Source organism: Ranitomeya imitator, chromosome 1 (genome assembly GCF_032444005.1).
Source record: "Ranitomeya imitator isolate aRanImi1 chromosome 1, aRanImi1.pri, whole genome shotgun sequence".
Classification (NCBI taxonomy): Eukaryota; Metazoa; Chordata; class Amphibia; order Anura; family Dendrobatidae; genus Ranitomeya; species Ranitomeya imitator.
The window spans coordinates 1,206,758,155-1,206,782,732 of record NC_091282.1 but is presented as its reverse complement, the minus strand read 5'-3'; the positions used below and the strand labels follow the sequence as shown (position 1 = coordinate 1,206,782,732).

At 40.3% G+C, this 24,578-nt stretch overlaps 1 protein-coding gene across 1 annotated transcript; it reads left to right on the top strand.

The window, feature by feature from the left end:
• The first annotated feature begins 468 nt into the window (after window positions 1-468).
• Window positions 469-23,104, top strand: CD8B (CD8 subunit beta). The gene is made up of 6 exons (XM_069745821.1): window positions 469-555; window positions 9,661-10,032; window positions 10,818-10,919; window positions 11,491-11,583; window positions 20,367-20,403; window positions 22,078-23,104. The coding sequence occupies exons 1-6, from the start codon at window positions 486-488 to the stop codon at window positions 22,088-22,090; spliced, it is 687 nt and encodes a 228-aa protein (XP_069601922.1). The 5' UTR covers window positions 469-485; the 3' UTR covers window positions 22,091-23,104.
• Window positions 23,105-24,578: the final 1,474 nt, after the last annotated feature.

Genomic DNA, 24,578 nt, shown 5'->3' with positions numbered 1-24,578 from the left:
AAAATTTCAAGCAAAAAAAAACAAACCACATATTGTTAGACCAGGCTGTGTATCGAAAAATAAATTGTCCTTAAAAATCAATTCCATTTTTCGGGTCTTGTATGAGTGTAACGATGAATTGGGGGGGGGGATAACATAGATGTCAGGAGGTTCTGCGGAGATCGTCACCTCCATCTTTCTAGACCCAATAGTCTCAAAGTAAAAAACCCTCTAGAATACGATAAATCCAATAACGACTAACGTGATGATATATGGTGGAGCGTGGTGTGACCTTCATATGTGTCCACACCTGACGCCCTCTGACCCTACCAGTATGGCCACTAATGACCCCTACAGGATGTCTGGGTGACTTGCTGGTTTCTCGATAGAGGATGTGATACGGGGGGATTGGCTGCGGCTGGCACACGTGTGTCTGGAGGAGGATGCTTGTACATGGCTTACACAGAATCAGCTGCGAGCGTCTTACACCCAAGTGCTCTGCAGAGATGAAGCAGCTCGGCCGGAGGGGGTCCTGCCTCACGCGTTGCCTCTTTCTCTTCGGTTTCTGTGTCACAGGTAATCCGGTTATGGGGGGGAGAGATGAGGTGATAAAAAATCTAGGACATAAGTGGCAGCCAAGCGTGATCGTTTCCTTTTTTACTGACTCATGTTAAGTTTTGACAGAAACCAATTCTACATAAGACCAGAGCCATATTCAGGGATGTACCTACAATAGGGGCAGGGGTTCCACCCTCACCCGGGCCCTGGAGCCTAATGACCTCCAAAAGTCCCTTTGGCTCATATAAAAAGACCATTACTATTAAAGACTTGCAATAATTGGGGACCACGTTGGAGCTTCAGCATTGGGGCCCATGAGCTTCAGGTGACGCCGCTGGCCTTATACCTCATATATCACTTATGGCGCAATTAAGGGCACAAAAGGAGCCATGACCGACTTCTAGGCTAACGTCCTTCACCTTGCACGTCCGGATCCTTGCCCTCACGGCACGTTAGGTTGACAACGGCCATCTTGCTGGGTGCAAATTCCATCCCCATTCCGTAAACCCAACCTTTAGGGTTCTTAATGGGATCGCTCCGATCGACGCTCGTGTGGGCCCAAGCCGCCAATAACTATGGAGGAATAACTTTATAGGATACTAAAGAGAACTATGTACCTCATATGGATCATTTATCGAGGGAAAAAGTATGCAAAGAACCACATTTTTCTGAAAAACACTCTTTTTTTGACGAACAGCAATTTTTTACATTAATTTTTTAAATTTTTGTCTATTCTGTACTTTTGGTTCTTCTCTTTTAATTGCTCGCGGTGGTCTCCAACAGGTTTTATTCTGTCTATTTTTATGTTAATAATGTTCTCTTCAGATAGCTTAAATCTATATATTGTATATGACATTTTACAAATTTATTACAATTATTATTTATTATTATTACTATTTATTATTATTATTTTTATTATTATATTTTTATTTATAAAAAAATAAGTTTTTACTTTTCTGACATCACATTGGGCCTTTGTCAGACAGGGAGGCGATGATTTCGATTAACTAATGATTTATTCATAGAGTATCGTCACCATTAACCTTCTAATACTCAGTTACATAAATGTAATTTGCCTTTTTTTACCACTAGAACAAAAAAAAATATCAAAATCACGTATACAAAACAGATGAGCGATGGAATCTACAATGAATGAATGCACAAAATACAAACATTCAGACTTTTACAATTCTGCCACAAAAGTCTGCAAAGAAGGAATGAAAACCTTTTACCGTGTTTATTTTTTCGACAGACGCAAATATATTGTTCTTATCAATTTTTATTAAATAAAATCACTAAACTATTTACAAAAAAAGATTTACTTTTAGTTTTAGAAAAAAAAATTTTTTAATAAATATTTTCGAGAAAATTCTCTGAGTATAATATTTATTTGACTGTAAAGATCCTATCCGAACCGGGTGGAGGAGCGACCAGGAAGTTTTTAAAAACTTTTTCAAAAAACTTCAGTCCAGTTTTAGACGTCTGTTTTGCTAAAACGAAACAGAAATTGAATTCTTTGCATATTTTATTAGTCCCGAATCGATCGCAGGGGGAAGGAAATGTTTAGTGCCTTTTTTATTTTAGTAGAATTCGTATTAATTATGTTTTTTTTAAGTAATTTTTAAACAAAATTTAAAAAAAAAATGTACGCAGATTATTATGACAGTCTAAATCCTCCTACGCTTCATATTAAAACTGAGGCGACTCTCAATTTGAGAGTGAAAACAAAACACCTTCCCAACAACCGGTGTTATCGTGTGGGGGGTGGGGGGGACGATAAACAGTAGCAGGGTCTTAAAACGTCGAAAACAGTTTAACACCGATATCTCGATAATTTTCTGTATTTTATTATATTTTCTTGCTTCAATTCTTTTATTAATTGATATATTCCCCCCTGAATGTTTAATGCTGTTTGCTAAAATTGGCCTAAAAACTGAAGAAAAAAAACCCCATAAAATCTGCAAAGTAAAAACAAAAAAAAGAAGAAAATTAAAGGGTTACGGGATATGTGGGAACCATAGGGGTAACGAGGAGCTTAATTTATTTATTTTTCTTTTTTAGTCGCCATCAACTATGACTAGAAGAGTAGTATTTTTAATAGAACGTCACCTATAGCCTAAATACTATATGGTCACATAATAATGGCCAAGAACTAGACGGGTATTTTTTTTTGTTTGTTTGTTTGTTTGCTTGAATCAATCAATAAAAATAGAAAGGATTTTACCATTTAGACACGATTTTTCGGGCCACTCGTGACCCGACCAATGAGACCGATCAAAAACGAGCACAGATGATCAGACGATCTATTAATATTTGGCTTAGAATTTCCAATTTTGTGAAAAGTGGTTAAACATGTGGCTTTTGGAAGAACTTTATGGCGGGATTTGGAGTGCCCGTGATTTTGAAAGATAAAATTGTGCCGTTGTGTCGACCTTTCCTTGTGCATGAGGCCTAAATACGGTGAGCGGAAGAATTGGAAATGTTGAATGTCACCACACGAGACATCCTCATTATTCTATATTGTTTGATATGGACTTTGGCACAAATTTTTTGCCAAAATATGCATCAAACCTGACCTCAGTTTGCACCCCATGCTTATGGTGACCAAGGTTGCTGCATCTTTCGTAACATTCAGTTGATTGGAATCTTGCAGATTTCGAATCTGCTGTCGAAAATGGCACACTCGTTTTTTGCCAATTCTGCACAGAAATCTCAACGATTGAATGGATATAATCATCTTGCGGATGAGCTGAACACTGACCGGCACATTCAAAGGAGTAATCCAAGCACCAGCCCAGATTTATGCCATCGTGAGTCTGGATAAGTCCGACAGCCATAAAAATTGGACCGAGATCCAATCGCAATGCTCAGGACTGGCCGGCGGCTCTCCCGACCCAAGCGTGAGAGCTGCATATATTTCTATGCAGCTTTCGTGCAAGGATGGGGAGAGCCGCCGGCCAGTTCGAGCATCGCAATCCCATCTCGGTCCGCAATGTCATGTGCAACATCCACATCCAATGGAAAATGCCAAATTTGATTCTAGAACTTTGCGTGAATTGTAAATTTGTCGTATGGATGAGATTATAGGAGAATGAAGGTTGTAAGTAAAGACTTTTCGGTAAACTAGAAAGTGGGGCAGATGCTCCTCACGTTGACAGATGACGATCAATCTGGGTCAGAAGTTACTTTGTAGCAAAAGATCAAAAAGTGAAAAAAAAAACTGCAGTAAACACATAACAAAGGCGCAAATAAACAGCTGTGACAAAAATTGGGATACCAGGACACTGAAAAAAAATATATTTTCTACCTCATTTTACTTGACATTTTTTCAGAATCTACAAGAATTATTCTCAGAAGTATTTTTGATTTTTTTGTTGTCCCAGAAATTTGCTAATTTTTTAGTGGAATTTGCGTTTTTTATATACCTTGCTCATTTAATGGCCATTTCCTACCTAGAATAGATTTTAATTGCGACACTTGGGACCGTAAGTCCGAGGCTACATGGTGACTTCTTATAGCGCCACTTTCCAGTGGCTGTAGAGCGCCAGAAGTGGCAGGAAAGTTACACTATGTAAATTCACTCTGCATCCCCAGCTACAAATAACAGAAAATCGGGGTAAATTGCTACAAAATTGTAGTTAAAAAGGACGAAAAGATAAGGAAGAAGACGCTTCAGAAGAAATACAGTGTTTTCCTGAACAGTATTCTGCTTCAAAAACTATGCGGGTCCTTGTGCAGACACTCTTAGAAGTTGTTATCTAAGAGGGAAGGTTTTGGCATCAGTATCTCACATTTCCTGCAGCTGGACGCCATGTGCTCCAATGTTTACGGGACTCGTTAGATATTTTAAGATGAATGTCACCTTTATTGATGGCTGTAGAAATGGGTCAACTGTTAACTCAACGATCATTTGGCCTATGATTAACAGTCCTAATTTCCAAATCCTTAGGCCAGTTTCACATGGTCCAAGTACACGGTCTCCAAGTGGATCAGAAAACTCAGATTAACCACCGGATCTCCCAACCTAAGCGAACTGCTTCAGATAAGCGTATGAAGCAATTAGCTCAGGTTGGAGGACATTGGGGTCAGGCCGAGTTCTACGATGCGAGAAAGGTCCACGTTTCATGGATGTATGAAACCGACCTCAGTCAATCCAGCTCAGGAGATGGCCGGTGGACTGCAACTCCAATCTGACTGACCCTTGCTTACTCCATAGAAAGATCCAAGACATTTCACTCTTAAGGTCGGGGTCACACTTGCAAGTGTAATGCGAGAAACTCACGCATCAATACCCGGCACTGCCGCCTGCGGTTCAGACCGGAGTGTGTGGCTGCAGAGAAATACATGCAGCCGCTCACTCCGGCCCTGAGTGACGGCGGCAGTGCCGGGTATTAAAACAAGAGACTCACGCGAACACTCGCAAGTGTGAGCCCCGGCCTAACAGATCTCCTTTCCTAAAGCTTCACTGCTCTAACTATAAAGGAGCCTTCATGTACGGATGTCTCGCACGAGAAATACGGCAGTCTGTCTCTGCACTAAGAGCGAGGATATAAGAACCATAGAAGAACCTGGCTATTCTAGATACAAGTGGGAAAAGCAGCAATACTCAATGTCAGGCAGCAGCTGCGAAGCTGAAAAAGGAAAGGTTGTTTAAAAAAAAAAAAACACTGGCGGACACAGATAGACGATATCTGTGTCCGCCAGTGGTACTTTTTTTTAACAACCTTCACCTTTCCTGCTTTGCAGCTGCTGCCTGACATTGAGAATTGCTGCTTTTCCCACTTGTATCCAGAATATCCAGGTTCTTCTCTGGTTCTTCTATCCTCATTCTTATTCCATGGTGCTCTCTATGGAACTAACACTTTTATATGTCTGTGTGAAATCAGAGGCATACAGCGGTACAATAAAGGGCTCAAAGTAGCAACACTATTACGTCTTTGAATAAATACAGAGCAGCAGTAAAAAAAAAACCTCCATGCAATTTCTGAAATCTTGGTTGATACTAGACATGCATTAATCCATAGGACCTCACTGTCTACACAGAACATGTGTATATGTGCACATCGTGGTATATGGCTTGTGATACTATACAGGCGGTATTAGGTGAGTTTTTGTGGTGCTTCATTGGAACAAATCTGCTCCAAAAATTATTTTAAAACATATGGAAAACTCTTCCTATTCATTTCTGTAAGAAATCCACATTGCCGTTCACGTGAAGAGATTTTTGAGCATGAAGAGGTTTTAGCATGTGTTCACATTTGTGATCTTTTTGCTGAGTTTTCAGATTGAAAATTGAGCAAAAAATTCCACGTTTTGAAGGAGTTTTTCGTTTTTTTGAGAAGGATTTTGAAGAGTTTCTGTCCAGTGAGTATGAGAACACGGAGACTTTTTGTTGAGTTGTCGGAGCAAAAACTGATCAGTTTTTGAGAAGTTTTGAGATCTGTAGAAGGATTAGGATGAACTCTGTGTGTACATAGCCAATTTCCACTCCAAAAGCTGAGTAAAAAGACTTAGTTGTGAACACATCCACTCCAAGCTAGGCACCGTCCAAAGAAAAAGCTGTAAAAATGTTCCAGGAAAAGAAAATCTCCTCCAAAATCTTTGCTAAAAAATAAAGAATTTCATGAAGGGGTACACGTGAAAAAATCCAATTTTTGATTGTTTCAAAAAAATCTATATAAACATAGTTTTAGGCTATGTGTTCTTTAATGCGCCAGCACATCGGCCAAGGTTTTTGTAGGCGAAGCCGCATCAGAAAAAAGCTCATGGTCTTTTTTCTTAAGCGGCTTAGTTGGCGTTTTTGTTGTTGTTGGCTTGTTCTATCATCACATTCATCTTTTTTTCTGCAATTTGAACTATAACTGGAGAGGAGAAACCTAGCGAAAGCCACACAAGGAATCTTAGAAAACTCTAACTTGATAGTCAGCATCGCCTGGACAGATGACACGCCATCCAAATATCATAGAGTATGTGCCAGTCTTGTGAAAAGGGACTTGTAAGAATAAATGCTTGGAAAAAGTCCTGTAAACTTTTCAGAAGTTCGACACCAGCTGGTGCCACGGAGCTAAGTACAAATCCGTCAGGTTCTGGCACTGCCGGGTGAACACAGACAACGATCGAATCTCAATTCTCGGACAGGCCACCGGCTTTTCTGACCTGATTTTGACAGCTGCAAAGCAATACGTGCTGTCACACTCGGGTCAGAATAGCTGACCGGCCAGTCCAAGCATTGCGATGCGTTCGTCGTCCATGTTATACGGGCACCTGACTGCACCCTTAGGGCTTGTTTCCATTTGCGAGAAACACGTCCGTGTCTCGCATGTGGAAACGAAGCTCTGGTGCCGGCACTCCGGAGCGGAGCGTGCGGCCGCATAGCAACACATGCAGCCGCACGCTCCGCTACGGAGTGCCGGCACCAGAGCTTCGTTTCCACATGCGAGACACGGACGTGTTTCTCGCAAATGGAAACAAGCCCTTAGGCCCAGAATCATACATTTATCATTCACAGACTGATGCACAGACCACCCATGGCATTCCTTCACTCTATCTTGACAGCCTTAGGCCGGGATCACGCATGCATGGCCGAGTCTCGCATGTTAATACCCAGCCCTGCCACCTGCACTCCGTGCGGCTCCATGTATTGCTCTGCGGCCACACGCTCCGCTCCAGAGTGCAGGCAGCAGGGTTGGGTATTAGCATGCGAGACTCGGCCGTGTTTCTCGCATGTGTAATCCCGGCCTCACAGGCATATCAAGCCTGAGTCAGAAGACCTGCAGCCAGTCCGTGCATCATGGTCCGAACTCGGATGTAATAATGGTACCAGACCCCATAAATAACTATTTTGCGGGGTGTTTTGCCGAGTCCTGACATCAAGCAGTATGGAAATCATGCTATTTCTATGTATATGAGTTTCAGATAAAATGCCACAATGCAACAGTAAAAAAAATATATAAAATATATTAATAAATATATAAAGTATTTTGGGGAAAAAAATTGTAATAATATGCTAAAAAAGATAAATATTTTTTTCCATTCTAACTTAGCGGAGACTTTGCAGGGAAACCTCGCTGTTATTCTCCATGAATCATATTAAGTGACGTATATAAAACAGAACACGGGGCTTCCATCCATGTAGGAGTCAGAGGTAAAACAGATCTCCCCCCAGCAATGACTAACACCAAGCTCTGAGCTCTCACTTTCTATACCGGCAATCAATGGAGGTGTTGATCGTGTTACAATATCTCCTTTGTACCCTACTTTAGAAAATAACTTTATTATTTTTGTGCCTTAAAAATTTTTGCAAAAAAAAATGTTTTGTGCCACCATTTTCCAAGAACCAAAACCAATTTCACTAACAATGGAGCTATGTGAGGGATTCGGGGCGTTTTAGTGCTGAGCGTTAGTTTTTATTTGCACCATATTTGTTTTACAAGAGGCTTTGATTGCTTTTTATTGCATTTTTTGGGGTGAAGTGAAGGTCACATATAGGTAATTTTGGCATTTTGATTTTTTTCTTTATGCCGTTTGCCTAATGAGATAAATTATTTTATATTTTTGTAGGTAGGACCTTTACGGACAGACGAATATCAAATCTGTTTGTATTTTTATTTCTTTTTTGTATATTTTTTTTAAAAAATTGGTGATAAGTTTTTGTTTTAACGTTTTTATTTTTTAGCATACTGTACGCTTATTTTTTTTATTAGTTCCCATAAGGGACTTGAACCTGTGATAGCTTATTCTATATACTGCAATACCACAGTGACTGGGGGGCTGCACATTAGTGATGAGTTTCTTACAGCTATTAAAATTATTTGACCCGTACGATAAATGTTGTAAAGCAAAAAGAAAAAAAAAAAAAATCGGCACACTTTTTTTTTTTACAACCATACCTTGATAAAATAATAAATAAAATAAAAACTGATCAAAATGCACCCCAAATTATATCAATCAAACAACCTCACACAGCTTCATTAATAGGAAGGAGAAAAGTTTTGGTTCTCACAAAACAGTGACACAAATTAATTTTGTTTGTTTTTTCTTAAAATAAACAACAACAAAAAAAAATTATACAAGCTTGGTTTTGCCGTAATTGTACTGACATAAAAAATCATAAATTTTTATCACAAAAAAAAACACACATGTGAACAGTATCCAAATTCAATGGCAAAATTACTTTTTTTTTGCGATTAAATCAATTGTACACATTTCTCCTGTTTCCCAGTACATTATATAGTAAAAATTAATAATGTTATTAAAAACTACAACTCACATAGAGGAAAATAAGCCCTCTGGAAGCTATGTCAATGGAAAAATTGAAAAAAGTTATGAGGAGAAATAAAAAGAAAAAGATTAAAAAAAAAACGAAAATTGGCTTCTGTGGGGGAAGGGATAAGTTTAAGACCTGATTTGTGGGAAAAGATTGCAGTATATACAGAGCACCCATCATGGTCTCTTCTGAAGGCTAGCCTACTGTATGGCTGGGCATAGCAGAGCCAAGATGGTAACGAAGGAGGTCTTCATCCGCAGAGCCGTGCAGCTCAGTAATTGGAGGCCGGGGCATCAGTGGAGAACCGGCACTGGACCCAACGAAGGGGAATACCAGCTCTTTGTGCTGAGTTTTTGGAGCAGAAGCTCTCCAAAATCCTTCCCAAGAACACGAAACTCCTCAAAATTTTGGGAGATTCCACTCCGAGAACTCAGCATGGACATACCCTTAGGTTTTTTGTAGCAAAGGCTCTCCAAAATCTTTAAAACCTCAAAAGTTTTTAAAACATTTGGGAGTTCCACACAGATTTTTAATGAGTTTTTGTAGCATAAACTGTGTGGGATCTCTCCAAATCTCAAATTCCTCATAAACTTGGAGGTTCCTGCTCAGTGTTTGCTCTGAAAATACTGAAAAAGGCTCAGCCAAAAAAAAAAGACATCCAAAAAGCATTTAGGAACAACTTTATGGAAAATCGTTTTAAATGATGTTAGGATGTCTTCTACCTAAGTGCTGTAGAAGATGTCCTCAACAATTACTTTTCCCAAATGTTTTTGTGTCTATGCCCGATAGTTAACAGCATGTGGACCATCACACTGGGCTTGTCCTTCATGTTCTCCTCGTCTTCTCTCTTCATGCAGGGGTTCATTCATTATCTGCGTTACTAATCCAAAGTCCATCATCTATGATCCAATTAGTTAATCAAGTGGTAGAAATTTCTTGTACTGTCAAGGAAGTATCCATGGAAAATCTGGGACTTTACTGGTATCGAAAGCTCGAGAACAATGAAGACTTGGAGTTCATCGTTAGCTCAACAAGTCAATTGGGCAAAGCTTCCTACGGGAACAAAATTAAACCAGAAAAGTTCAAAATGAAAAGAACCCAATTTCAAGATTATTTCACCTTGATCATAGCCAACCTGGATCATTCCGATAGCGGTGTCTACTACTGTATGGTCGGAACATCGCTCAAACACGAGTATGTGTTTGGAAATGGGACGAGGCTGAGGGTCGGTGAGTGATTCTTCTCTATAAATTCAGATTATACATGTCAGACCAGATCAGAGCTCTACTCCAGTAGAAAGCTTGAGTAGTGAATGCCATGAATTAGATAAGCTGTATCATAGTGTCCCTCCGTGTCCCCGCTGAGCCACAGATTGAGAAATTGGTGTGAAAATGCCAAAAGTTGCCTAATTTTGCTTCAACTCCAAGCTGCTTCAAAATGTTGTGGCTTTTCATGCCACTTTTTTATCTAAAATCTTTGATGAATCGAGGCCAAAGTGCCTTCCAGCTGAGAACCCCCGAGGCCAGCTCCAACCAATTGAGTAGTAAGTGTTCAAGTATTTCTGTAGCGCCACCACAGGACAAATAAAGTATTACACATTTAAGTAAATAGTTTGTATGTCTGATTCAGGACAGGACAAATCTTCAGTTTGTTTGTTTTATTAAAAAAAACAACACTTTACTGCTGAGGTTTCACTAATATTTTCTGGTTTCTTATATAATATTTTGTGCTGAATTGTGCCCTTCAAGTAGAGCTTGAAGGGAATCTGTCAGTAGGATGAACCTTCCTAAACAATCTATATGCTCATGTAGGTCATAGAAAGATGAATAAAATGATACCTTGATATCTGCGATCCGATGTTGTATTCCAGAGAAATCCACATTTTTCTTAATATGTAAATGAGCTGTCAAGATCTATGGGCGGGACATAGATCTCCCTCCAAATCTATCCTTTCTATCTCTCTATCTATCTGTCATGGCTGCTATATATAAGCTGCATTTCTTTTATTTTGCAGTTGATTCTCTACCTACAACAATAAAGCCAAAGATGACTAAAAAGAAGCAAGAAAATGTAAAAAAATGTAAATGCAAGAAAATCTCTAAGACATCTCTACCAGGTAAATGATAATACATAGAGATTATCTTTATTTTAGGGTAGGGCTTGGAGACTTGCAATGTTCTGCAGTCAGAGAATGAAGGATGGAGGTGGGCATTGGGCGGTCTTAATGGGGACCCCAACCAATTAGTCAGTCTGGCACAGTAATAAGAGATGACATTATTTCCAGAGCCTTCCTCCCTTGCCATGTTACTCTGGTTCCACTTGAACTTTTATCCTGCTTTAAGCGCCTGGAGCCATGTGTAGACATGGACAGTTGTGGACGGCTTGATCCTCCGATGATGCCACCACCAGGGGGCGCGCCGGAGCTTACTGCATAGCATTCTATTACTGAGTTCTATGTCTATCTGTATGCAGTCAGCTCCTACGCTCCCCCTAGTGGCGGCTGCAGGTAGTCAGTTTCTTTGTGTCTTTACCAGTGCTGCAGATTCGGCGCTCCGAACATTTGAATGAAACATTATGACATTAATCAGCACAAAATTTCATTAATGTTTAGATAAATGTTGATATCACTGTAATATTCAAATTATCTCCTGTGACATAATCCCGCAATGCTTTCATGTTGTGCTTAGGTGTGAGCTGCAGCGCGGTGGTCTGGGCCCCTCTGTCAGGATTGGCCGTCGTGCTCATGATCGGCCTATACTTGCTGGCCTCTCATACATACCGTAAGTCTTCTCCTGCTGTATCCATACAACACAGATATGTGTATATATAGTGCAGTGCGATGGATATACCGTGTCCATCACCAGCCAGAGGTGCCGATGGGTGTCAGTGTGGCGGTACAGGGGCAAAATGACCTTTTCAGACCACCAGGGATACTAACATTAGCCCTAGACCACCAGGAAAATTGACACGTACCCCTTCATTTCCATAGACCACCGGGGATAGTGACCATCTCCCCGGCTCTGGTCTGGACCACTTAGAGAAAAATGAAATGAGTCATCAAAAAATTATCTATTAAGTCCGATTTTATGGCAAATGTATTTTCTACCGTTTCAATTTTTCACATCACTATCGATTTCAAAAAGTGAAAAAACATCTTGCAATCTTCACACTGTGCACTAGGCCTAATACTAGACTCATACGTGTCACTGTGTACAGGAGACTTCACCATCACAGGCGGGAACAGAATGAGGAGAAACCTCTCTGTAAGGGTCGGCCAGGGTGGTAGTCGTGGCTGAGGTAAACGGGACAGACGCGCCCTGGTCTCCCATCACAGAAGTATCACTGTTCTCTGTCAGCATGCCTGCTGTTTCTTTCCTTTCATCCTCCGGACTGTCACCTTTCAGCACGTTCCCGGGTCGTGCCATCCCGGTCAGCTTCACAGCATCCTTGCTGTCCAGTTTCACCACCTTTGAGAACCCTCCTGTCTGCTTATCCTCAGACCACAGGGCATATGCCCACACAGCAAGCTGTCGCATTCTGTACGATCTGTGATACTGTAATGGCTGCCAACTGTCTTATTCAGCCTGTCCTGACAACTGCACTCTATGCTGCTGGAACCTTTGGCCCTCAGGCCCTGATCGGCTGGGCTGTTGCCTTTAACGTGACGGGGCTGACTGCACTGTCAGGGCTACTAAGCCCAACTGACAGAAAATGCCGGATGCTCACCGCTTAACCGCAGTTAGCCCCTCCTACATTAACTATTTACACTGAGCATACTCTCCGCCCCATCTAGTGGACCAACTAGGGCACTACACTTTCCCTATAATAAGGCATTACATCTATATACAGTGGAAGGACAATGAATACAAACCGTACATTAGGAGAAATTTACAATAACACTATACAAAGGTAAAACATGACATTAAACATCAATATAGGTACCTACTGTCATTTATACAGGAGGGTCTTTATTACCCCTTACATCTATACACGGTACATAACACAAGATCCACCATACACTATAGGTGATATCACAGCTCACTCCTCCTCCTGTACAATGACTGATAACACCTCTATATACAATAGATAACACAGGATCCACCATTCACAATAAGTGATGTCACAGCTCACCTCCTCCTCCTGTACAATGTCTGATAACACCTCTATATACAGTAGATAACACAGGATCCATCATTCACAATAGGTGATGTCACAGCTCACCTCCTCCTCCTGTACAATGACTGATAACACCTCTATATACAGTAGATAACACAGGATCCATCATTCACAATAGGTGATGTCACAGCTCACCTCCTCCTCCTGTACAATGACTGATAACACCTCTATATACAATAGATAACACAGGATCCACCATTCGCAATAGGTGATATCACAGCTCACCTTCTCCTCCTGTACAATGACTGATAACATCTCTATATACAGTAGATAACACAGGATCCACCATTCACAACAGGTGATGTCACAGTTCACCTCCTCCTCCTGTACAATGACTGATAACATCTCTATATATAGTAGATAACACAGGATCCACCATTCACAATAGGTGATGTCACAGCTCACCGCCTCCTCCTGTACAATGACTGATAACACCTCTATATACAGTAGATAACACAGGATCCACCATTCACAATAGGTTATGTCACAGCTCACCTCCTCCTCCTGTATAAATGACTGATAATACCTCTATATACAGTAGATAACATAGGATCCACCATTCACAATAGGGGATGTCACAGCTCACCTCCTCCTCCTGTACAATGACTGATAATACCTCTATATACAGTAGATAACACAGGATCCACCACTCACAATAGGTGATGTCACAGCTCACCTCCTCCTCCTGTATAATGACTGATAACACCTCTATATACAGTAGATCAGGGGTCCCCAAATCCAGTCCTCAAGGCCCACCAACATGTCATGTTTTCAGGATTTCCTTAGCCTTGCCCAGGTAATAATTGCATCACCTGTGCAATGCAAAGGAAATCCTGAAAACATGACCTTTTGGTGGGCCTTGAGGACTGGAGTTGGGGACCCCTGCAGTAGATAACACAGGATCCGCCATTCACAATAGGTTATGTCACAGCTCACCTCCTCCTCCTGTATAATGACTGATAATACCTCTATATACAGTAGATAACACAGGATCTACCATTCACAATAGGTGATGTCACAGCTCACCTCCTCCTCCTGTACAATGACTGATAACACCTCTATATACAGTAGATAACACAGGATCCACCATTCACAATAGCGGATGTCACAGCTCACCTTCTCCTCCTGTACAATGACTGATAACACCTCTATATACAGTAGATAACACAGGATCCACCATTCACAATAGGTGATGTCACAGCTCACCTCCTCCTCATCCTGTACAGTGACTGATAACACCTCTATATACAGTAGATAACATGGGATTCACCATTCACAATAGGTGATGTCACAGCTCTCCTCCTCCTCCTGTACAATGACTGATAACACCTCTATATACAGTAGATAACACAGGATCCACCATTCACAATAGGCGATGTCACAGCTCTCCTCCTCCTCCTGTACAATGACTGATAACATCTCTATATACAGCAGATAACACAGGATCCACCATTCACAATAGGTGATGTCACAGCTCACCTCCTCCTCCTGTGCAATGGCTGATAACACCTCTATATACAGTAGATAACACAGGATCCAACATTCACAATAGGCGATGTCACAGCTCTCCTCCTCCTGCACAATGACTGATAACATCTCTATATACAGTAGATAACACAGGATCCACCATTCACAATAGGTGATGTCACAGCTCACCTCCTCCTTCTGTACAATGACAGATAACACCTCTATATACAGTAGATAACACAGGATCCACCATTCACAATAGGCGATGTCACAGCTCTCCTCCTCCTCCTGTACAATGGCTGATAACACCTCTATATACAGTAGATAACACAGGATCCACCATTCACAATAGGTGATGTCACAGCTCTCCTCCTCCTCCTGTACAATGACTGATAACACCTCTATATACAGTAGATAACACAGGATCCACCATTCACAATAGGCGATGTCACAGCTCACCTCCTTCTCCTGTATAATGACTGATAACACCTCTATATACAGTAGATAACACAGGATCCACCATTCACAATAGGCGATGTCACAGCTCTCCTCCTCCTCCTGTACCATGACTGATAACACCTCTATATACAGTAGATAACACAGGATCCACCATTCACAATAGATGATGTCACAGCTCACCTCCTCCTCCTGTACAATGACTGATAACACCTCTATATACAGTAGATAACACAGGATCCACCATTCACAATAGGTGATGTCACAGCTCACCTCCTCCTCCTGTACAATGACTGATAACACCTCTATATACAGTAGATAACACAGGATCCACCATTCACAATAGGTGATATCACAGCTCACCTCCTCCTCCTTAGTGGCCAATGTGAAAATCACAATACATTAGCATTTTTTATGTAGATCGTGATTTGTAAATTAAAAAACAAAAATTAATTCAACCAAAAATTTGATTTAAACATTAGGCCATTTTTTTGATTACACATTTAACCCCATGCCATTACTAGACTCAGTACCCAAATATGAGGTCCTGTGTGTTTGGCCACAGTGTTATTTTTCATGTGTATTTCTATTGCGTCCCCCTGTAAGCCCAAGCGACAATATTACTCAGTCATATCACTATTTTTATATTATACTAATTCCTTCAGCTTTCCACAAAAAGTGGTCACACTGTCCGGACATTTAGAAATACACATAAAATCTTTATTCTCATTTGCACAAAGAAAGACTAGAAGCAATGGGATGAAACTGAATGGGAGGAGACACAGATTAGATATTAGAAAAAACTTTTTGACAGTGAGGGTGATCAATGAGTGGAACAGGCGGCCACAAGAGGTGGTGAGTTCTCCTTCAATGGAAGTCTTCAAACAGAGGCTGGACAGACATCTGTCTGGGATGGTTTAGTGAATCCTGCTTTGAGCAGGGGGTTGGACCAGATGACCCAGGAGGTCCCTTCCAACTCTAACATTCTATAATTCTATGATTCTATAAACACTAGTGTGAAAAAGTGTTTGCTCCCTTCCCGATTTCCTATTCTTTCGTATGTTTGTCACAATTAAATGCTTCAGATCACTAAACAAATGTAAATATTAGATAAAGATATCACAAGTAATCACAAAATGCAATTTTTAAATGAAGGTCTTTATAATTAAAAATCCAAACCCACAGGGCCCTGTGTGAAAAAAGTGATTGCCACCCATCCTTCTTAAAACTGTGGTTTATCACATCTTTGGGAAGCAGAGTTCAAATTGCCTAGCCACACCCAGGCCTGATTACTGACACACCTGTTCTCAATCAAGAAATCACTTAAATAGGACCTGCCTGATAAAAAGAAGTAGACCAAAGTTCCTCAAAAGCTAGACATCATGCTGAAATCAAAAGAAATTTAGGAAAAAATGAGAAACAAAGTACATGAGACTTATTAGTCTGTAATAGGTTATAAATAGTGATGAGTGAATATACTCGTTACTCGAGATTTCCTGAGCACGCTCAGGTGTCCTCCGAGTATTTTTTAGTGCTCGGAAATTTAGTTTTTATTGCCGCAGCTGAATGATTTACATTTGTTAGCCAGCATAAGTACATGTGGGGGTTGCCTGGTTGCTAGGGAATCCCCACATGTACTTATGCTGGCTAACAGATGTAAATCATTCAGCTGCAGCAATTTCCGAGCACTAAAAAATACTCGGAGGACCCCCGAGCATGCTCGAGATCTCAAGTAATGAGTATATTCGCTCATCACTTGTTATAAAGCCATTTCTCAAGTTTTGGGGCTCCAGCGAACCACAGTGAGAGAAATTATCCACAAATGGTGAAAACATGGAACAGTAGTGAACTTTCCCAGAAGTGGCCCGTCATCCAAAATTACCTCAAGAGCGCAACAAAAATTCATCCAAGCGGTCATAAAAGACCTCACTAAAACATTCAAAGAACTGCAGGCCTCACTTGCCTCAGCTAAGGTCAGTGTTCATGACTCCACCATAAGAAAGAGTGGGCAAAAATGCCATGAATGGCAGAGTTCCAAGATGAAAACCACTGTTAAGCAATAAAAATATAAAGGCTCATGTCAGTTTTGCAAGAAATCATCTTGATAATCCCCAAGACTTTTGGAAGAATTCTCTATGGACTGACGACACAAAAGCTGAACTTTTTGGAAGGTGTATGTCCCAGTACATAAACACTTCATAAAAGGAATATCATACCAACAGTAAAATATGGTGGTGGTACTGTGATGGTCTGGGACTGTTTTGCTGCTTCAGGACCTGGAAGACTTTCCGTGGTAAATGGAACCATAAATTCTGCTGTCTACCAAAAAATCTGGAAGGAGAATGTCCGGCCATCTGTTCGGGACCTCAAGCTGAAGCGTACTTGGGTTATGCAGCAAGACATTATTCCAAAACACAACAGCAAGTCCATCTCTGTGTTACGCTCATGCTCAGACTGTTTAGCGCAAGCATGGATTGTGGTCCCACTGTGGTGTGGACCGAGGAAAGCCTGGAGGGGAATGACTAAGTGCCTCCCCAAGACTGACTCCAGATGCACTGCAACAGACAGTGCCGCAATCCGAGGAGAGTCCGGGTTGGCGTGACCAGGTGCTACACAAGGACTGACCTCGGTCACATGGCAGCTGTCTCTCATCGAGATATGGTGATGCTGGCAAACACAACTTATATACAGGCAAGCAGGTGCCGGATAAAGTTCAGACAGGAACAGCTTCATGAAGAACTGGGTCACTAGCAGGTACGACTAGAAAACAGGAATGAGTAGGTAGGTCCCAGTTCAGACAAGGACAGATACACGCAGGACAGCCAGAGCCAGACTCCTGCAAGGTACTTACATTGAAATAGCATGAGTACACACAAACAACTAATGTTGCACAGAGGCAACAGATAAAAGGTTCAGGTTCAGACACTGAAGGTTTTAGAGATAGGTACAGATTCAAACACAGGAAATTTAGAAAAAGATCCAGACTTAGATACAAACAGGTTCAGGGATTGGTCCTAATTCAGACAAGGACAGTCACAGGTACATGGTTCAGGCCTGAGTATCAGCCACCAGAGTGTCGGAAACAGGAAAGATCAGATACAGGTACAGATTCTTGGTTCAGGCCTAGGTATTGAGCCCCCAGGGTGACAGAAACAGGAAAGATCAGAGGTTTCAGCCCCGGATATGCAGCCCCCAGGGTAGCAGAAACAGGAAAGGACCTGGCAACTCAGAAGTTGCACACACACTGAAAGAGATTATTGCTCAGGCACCTGCCAACGGGTGGAGGTGCCTTAAGTACCAAATGCCTCTCAGCAATAGTTTGGGGACACATTAGGAATGCAAACACTGTCTCTTTTAGAATCAGAATGTGCACGCATGAATACCTTAAGCATGCACAGGAAGCAGAGGACCATGACCTCACTGCGCACAGCAAGCAAAGGACAAGGAGCTCGCTGCACAGCCTGGGGTGATGACTACGTCGGTGTCCCTGCATGGTGGGGGATGGGAAGCCATGCAGGGATGCAGGCAGTGGTGTTACTCTCTAAATGGCTTAAGAGAAACAAAATTAAGACTATGGAGTGGCCAAGTCAAAGTCCTGACCTTAATCCAATTGAGATGCTGAGGAATGAACCTTAAAAAGGTGATTCATGCTCAGAAACCTCCAATGTTGCTGAATTATAACAATTCTTTAACGAGGAGTGGCCAAAATTCCTCTAGAGCGTTGTAAAAGACTCATTGTCAGTGATCTCAAATGCTGGATTGTAGTTGTTAGTGCTAAAGGCGGCCCAACCAGTTATTAGGTTTAGGGGGCAATCACTTTATCACACAGGGCCCTGTAGGTTTGGATTTCTTTTTCCCCTTTATAATAAAGACCTTAATTTATAAACTGCATTTTGTGGTTACTTGTGTTATCTTTGTCTAATATTTAACCCCTTTCTGACCTCGGACGGAATAGTACATCCGATGAAAGAACCCCGCTTTGATGCAGGCTCCAGCGGTGAGCCCGCATCAAAGACTGGATTTGTCAGCTGTTTTGTACAGCTGACATGTGTCCACAATAGTGACGGATGGAATCGCAATCCACCCGCCGCTAATAACTAGTTAAATGCCGCTGTCAAACGCTGACACTGGCATTTAACAAGCGCTTCCGGCCATCGGGCCGGAAATACACACACCGCTGACCCCTGTCACGTGATCGGGGGTCAGCGGTGCATTGGCATAACAACCAGAGGTCTCCTGAAGACCTCTATGGTTGTTGATATCAGATTGCTGTGAGCGCCACCCTGTGGTCGGCGCTCATAGCAATGCAGTAAATGTATTACATAGGAGCGATCTATGCATCGCTCCTATGTAGCAGAGCCGATCAGGCTATGCCAGCTTCCAGCCTCCCATGGAGGCTATTGAAGCATGGCAAAAGTTAAAAAAAAAATGTTTTAAGAAATATGAAAAAAAAATAAAAGTTCAAATCAAAAAGTTCAAATCCCTTTCGCTCCTTTCAAAATAAAACAATAAAAAACCTCCACATACTTGGTATCGCCGCGTTCAGAATCGCCCGATCTATCAATATAAAAAAGCATTAACCTAATCACTAAATGGTGCAGCAAGAAAAAATTAAAAACGCCAGAATTACATTTTTTTGGTCGCCGCGACATTTCATTAAAATGCAATAACGGGCGATCAAAAGATCGTATCTGCACGAAAGTGGTGTCATTAAAAATATCAGCTCGGCCCGCAAAAAATAAACCCCTCCCGACCCCAGATCACGAAAAATGGAGGCGCTATGTTTCTTGGAAAAATGGGCTTTTTTTTGTTTTTGGTTTTTAAGCAAAGTTTGGAATTTTTTTTCACCACTTAGATATAAAGTAACCTAGACATATTTGGTGTCTATGAACTCGTAATGACCTGGAGAATCATAATATCAGGTCAGTTTTAGCATTTAGGGAACCTAGCAAAAAAGCCAAACAAAAAACAAGTGTGGGATTGCACTTTTTTTGCAATTTCACCGCATCAAATTTTTTCCCGTTTTCTAGTACACGACATGGGAAAAACAATGGTGTCGTTCAAAAGTACAACTCGTCCCACAAAAAATAAGCCCTCATATGGCCATATTAACAAAAAAATAAAAAAGATATGGTTCTGGGAAGGAAGTGAGCGAAAAACGAAAACGCTAAACTGAAAAAAAAAGCTCCGGGGGTTAAGGGGTTAAATTTGTTTGGTGATCGGAAGCATTGAAGTGTGACAAACATGGAAAAGAACAGGAAATCAGGAGGGTGCTGAGGTTCATCTGTCACCAAGAGGTTTCATTCTAGAGTTATCATAGTGTTTAGTGATTAGGTCACCACTAGGGGGCGCTGCTGCGCTGCTATGCAGTAGTGTTACGTAGCTGTGCACGGTTAGGCGGCATTAATATGACAGTCTGTGTTGTGATGTGTAGTAACCTATATTGTATTTTTCTGTGTTGCAGGCGTGTACCGGAGGACATACATGTACTTCAGAAAGTAGTAAGTGTTTTGTGCTTGTGGTGACAACGTGTCATGAGCGCGATCTGATAACCGGGCATAAAACCACAGAGAAGCCACAACAGCGACAACAAACACTGTGTATGCGACATCCCGATATCATCTGCTCCCTGGTATCAGACACATGATGGCTTCCCCAGACACCATCCTCATATTTCTCTATGGTCAGGACAGACACCCTGAAATTAAAGGGGTATTCCACACCCATGTGCTGCGAGGGGCACGCTCCCACATAATCACAGATATCATCTATACGGTGATCACCCCACATAACGACACCTCGGTATAAAATTCATCGTAGAGACGGCGGACAATGTCAGCTCCATCCTGTCCGCTCCCGGCTATCTGCCAGAAGCTTATGAAGTAACCACAAATATGGCTGCCACTCGCCGTGCCACCTGGATGATGGCAGGGACCTGCCCCAAACCCACCGACATTATCACAGCAGAAAAGCCAAATATCACCGCTCTTATGTGAAGAGATAACTAAGAGGCAGAAAATAAGATAATTATCAGCGTGTTGTTATAGAAATAAAAAGATGATCGACAGATAAATAGATAGATAATAGATAGATGATAATAGATGATAGATAATAGATAGATAAATAGATAATAGATAGATAATAGATAGATAATATATAGATAATAGATAAATAGATAATAGATAGATAATAGATAGATAATAGATAGATAATAGATAAATAGATAATAGATAGATAATAGATAGATAATAGATAGATAATAGATAGATAATAGATAAATAGATAATAGATAGATGATAGATAGATAATAGATAGATAGATAATAGATAGATAATAGATAGATAATAGATAGATAGATAATAGATAGATGATAGATAGATAATAGATAGATAGATAATAGATAGATAATAGATAGATAATAGATGATAGATAGATAGATAGATAGATAAATAGATAATATATAGATAATAGATAGATAATAGATAAATAGATAATAGATAGATGATAGATAGATAATAGATAGATAGATAATAGATGATAGATAGATAGATAGATAAATAGATAATATATAGATAATAGATAGATAATAGATAAATAGATAATAGATAGATGATAGATAGATAATAGATAGATAGATAATAGATAGATAATAGATAGATAATAGATAGATAGATAGATAGATAAATAGATAATAGATGATGATAATAGATAATAGATGATAGATAGATAATAGATAGATAGATAATAAATAATAAATAGATGGATAATAGATAGATAGAAGATAATAGCACACATAATAATAATAATAAAAATAATAATAATAATAATAAATAATTTTATTTCTATAGGGCCAACATATTCTGCAGCACTTTACATTATAGAGGGGACTTGTACAGACAATAGACATTACAGCATAACAGAAATACAGTTCAAAACAGATACCAAGAGGAAAAAAAATCAGTAACTTTGTCATTTTTGCGATCAGAGAAATCTTCTTCTCTGTCGTCTCGGATTCATCTTTCTGTGTCTTCGGTGAGTTCAGATTTCCATTCCTCAGACAGCAGACGACAGTTGGTGCTTATTCAGTTCTATGGAGAGGGGAGGATCTAGAGGCGACACCGACATTCCTGATTGATTGTTTCATTGATTCTTTTTCATTTCTTATTTCTTCACAGTTCTCCAAAGTAAAGAAATAAAAGCCTCCCATCCGTCATGTATCCTGACCGTGTACAGAAGAGGATTGTCACAATGTGGCCATCAGTGATGCTGACCTGTAAATATATGTAGATATGTGGGAATCGGGGACAATCCACCCCGGTCCGAGACTCTTCTAACCTTCTCTTGACTGATCTGTGGCTTCTCCTATTATCTTGGACTGATCGTCCTTGCACAGGAATCCGGCTGGTGACATTGACGACGTGAATGAGCAACGACGATCTGGACACAGAAACGGATCTGGAAATATCCGGAAAACCAATCAATGACTCCGTTCTCAATCAATAAAGGATCTCCCATAAAAATGTTTGCCTGGTGCCACTGAAACATCTATTATACCCGCATTGTGCAATTATTTGATGTTGTATGTGACATCTCTCAAGGGTTTGGGATTTTTTAAAGAATTTTTCTGACTTTTACAAATCACATTAGACATTGATGGAAATTGTGTAATACTTCATTTCACCAGTGGAGGCAGCGCAGGGAAACTGGACACTTACTACCAGGTTTCCCAAAGATCACACAGATCACAGGAGGCAAATAGGAATTGTCCAATGTGAAAAATAAGAGTATTTTTCATATTTTTTTATTCCACACACACACTTGGGGAGTTTTTTTTTTCATGAGTTTTTTTTCCACGAAAACTGTTCAAAATCCTTCTCAAAAGCTGCTTCAAACACTCTTGAAAAAACTCAACTTTAATTAATTTCCATGGCAAAGATTTTGGAGAGTTTTTTCAAAAATTTAACAAAAAGATCCAGTGTGAACACATTCTTAAAGGGAATCTGTCAGCAGGATGGAATCTGATCCAAAACTGGGCACCGTCCAATCAAAATGCTGCAGAGAGCTCTTGAGGGGGGTGGGGGGAGGGGGGAAACATTTCTGAAATGCTTAAAAAAAACTGCTTCATGACCAAAAAAGTCATTGTTTTTGTCTAAAAAACCCATCTGTGTGCTCATGAATGAATAAAGATAAAATTGTAAAACCATCAGAAGATAATGGCGTTGTCAATGTCCTGTGATATGGCTTCAGACAGAGAGACCGGTCACAGCAGCTCATGTCGGTCCACAGCTGACAACTAGACTCGCCTATTTTTCATTTTTATTATTCTTTTATTTTACTCTTTTTTTTTGCACTTTATTTTATGTGTTTGCTGGTTTTGGTTTTTTTTTTTGTTTTTTTTTCTGTATTTTTGTTTTTAATTTTGCCATTGTGGGCAGAGTTTGAGATTTCAAGATGTTTAGGAATGAATAGCACAATCAGAACTTATAGCACAAGTCCCCCCCAACATGTTTCACTGCATGTGCGGCTTCATCAGGGGATTCATGCCAGCGTCCTATCCCCTGATGAAGCCGCACATGGGGTGAAACATGTTGGGGGGGACTTGTGCTATAAATTCTGATTGTGCTATTAATCCTAATAAAAGCTAAATTTTATGGTTTGATAGAGAGGGATGTTTATGGGGTTCTACCCACTTTATTAATAGTTATAATATTCCTCCCAAGCCGTCCTTTTTTGGTTTGATATCTCCTGTAGAGTGTAATCTTTTATGATCATCACTATGTATAGCACACTACTAAAGAAAGTACAAAGTGAGAAAAAAAAAAGGTTTTAAAAATATGAAAAAAATAAAAAAAAACATAAAAGTTCAAATCACCCGCTTTTGCCCCATTAAAAATAAAACAATTATAAACATGCATATTTGGTATCGCTGCATTCGTAAAAGTCTGATTTATCAAAATATAAAGTAAATTAATCCGATCGGTAAACGACGTAACGAGGAAAAAAAAATTTAAACACCAGAATGACGTTTTTTGGCCTGCGGCAATATTACAATAAAATGCTATAAGAGGCGATCAAAAGATTGTATCTGCACCAAAATGGTATCAATAAAAACATCAGCTCAGTGCACAAAAAAAAAATCCTCACCCAGCCCCAGATCCCGAAAAATGGAGATGCTACGGGTCTCCAAAAATGGCAAGATAAGCAAAAAAAAATTTTCATAGAAATTTCTCAATTTTTTTTTGACTGCTTTTAAAATAAACTATACATGTTTGGTGTCTGCGTACTCGTACTGACCGGAAGAATCATAACAGCAGGTCAGTGTTACTGTATAGTGAACATGGTAAATAAAAAACTCTAAAAACAAATTGTGGAATTGCACTTTTTTTTGTAATTTCACCGCACTTGGAACTTGTTTCCTACTTCCCAGTGCGTGACATGATAAAATAAATGGTGTCATGCAAAAGTACAACCCATCCCATAAAATATAAGCCCTCATACAGCCTTATTGATGAGAAAATGAAAAAAAGAAAATGGTTATGGCTCTCGGAAAAAGGGGAGAAAAACGAAATCACAAAAACGAAAATCGCAAGGACATGAAGGGGCACTATGGCACTATGGTGGATGATACATGCGCAGTGGCTGCACCTTGCAGGCGCCAGATTCTCTCCGGTTGGTT

Bases quoted from the DNA above. Each gene is read 5' to 3' on its own strand.
- CD8B (XM_069745821.1), top strand. From the start codon at position 486: ATGAAGCAGCTCGGCCGGAGGGGGTCCTGCCTCACGCGTTGCCTCTTT. The intron at 10,033-10,817 runs GTGAGTGATTCT...TTTATTTTGCAG, and splicing joins TGGGACGAGGCTGAGGGTCG to TTGATTCTCTACCTACAACA. The intron at 10,920-11,490 runs GTAAATGATAAT...TGTTGTGCTTAG, and splicing joins CTCTAAGACATCTCTACCAG to GTGTGAGCTGCAGCGCGGTG.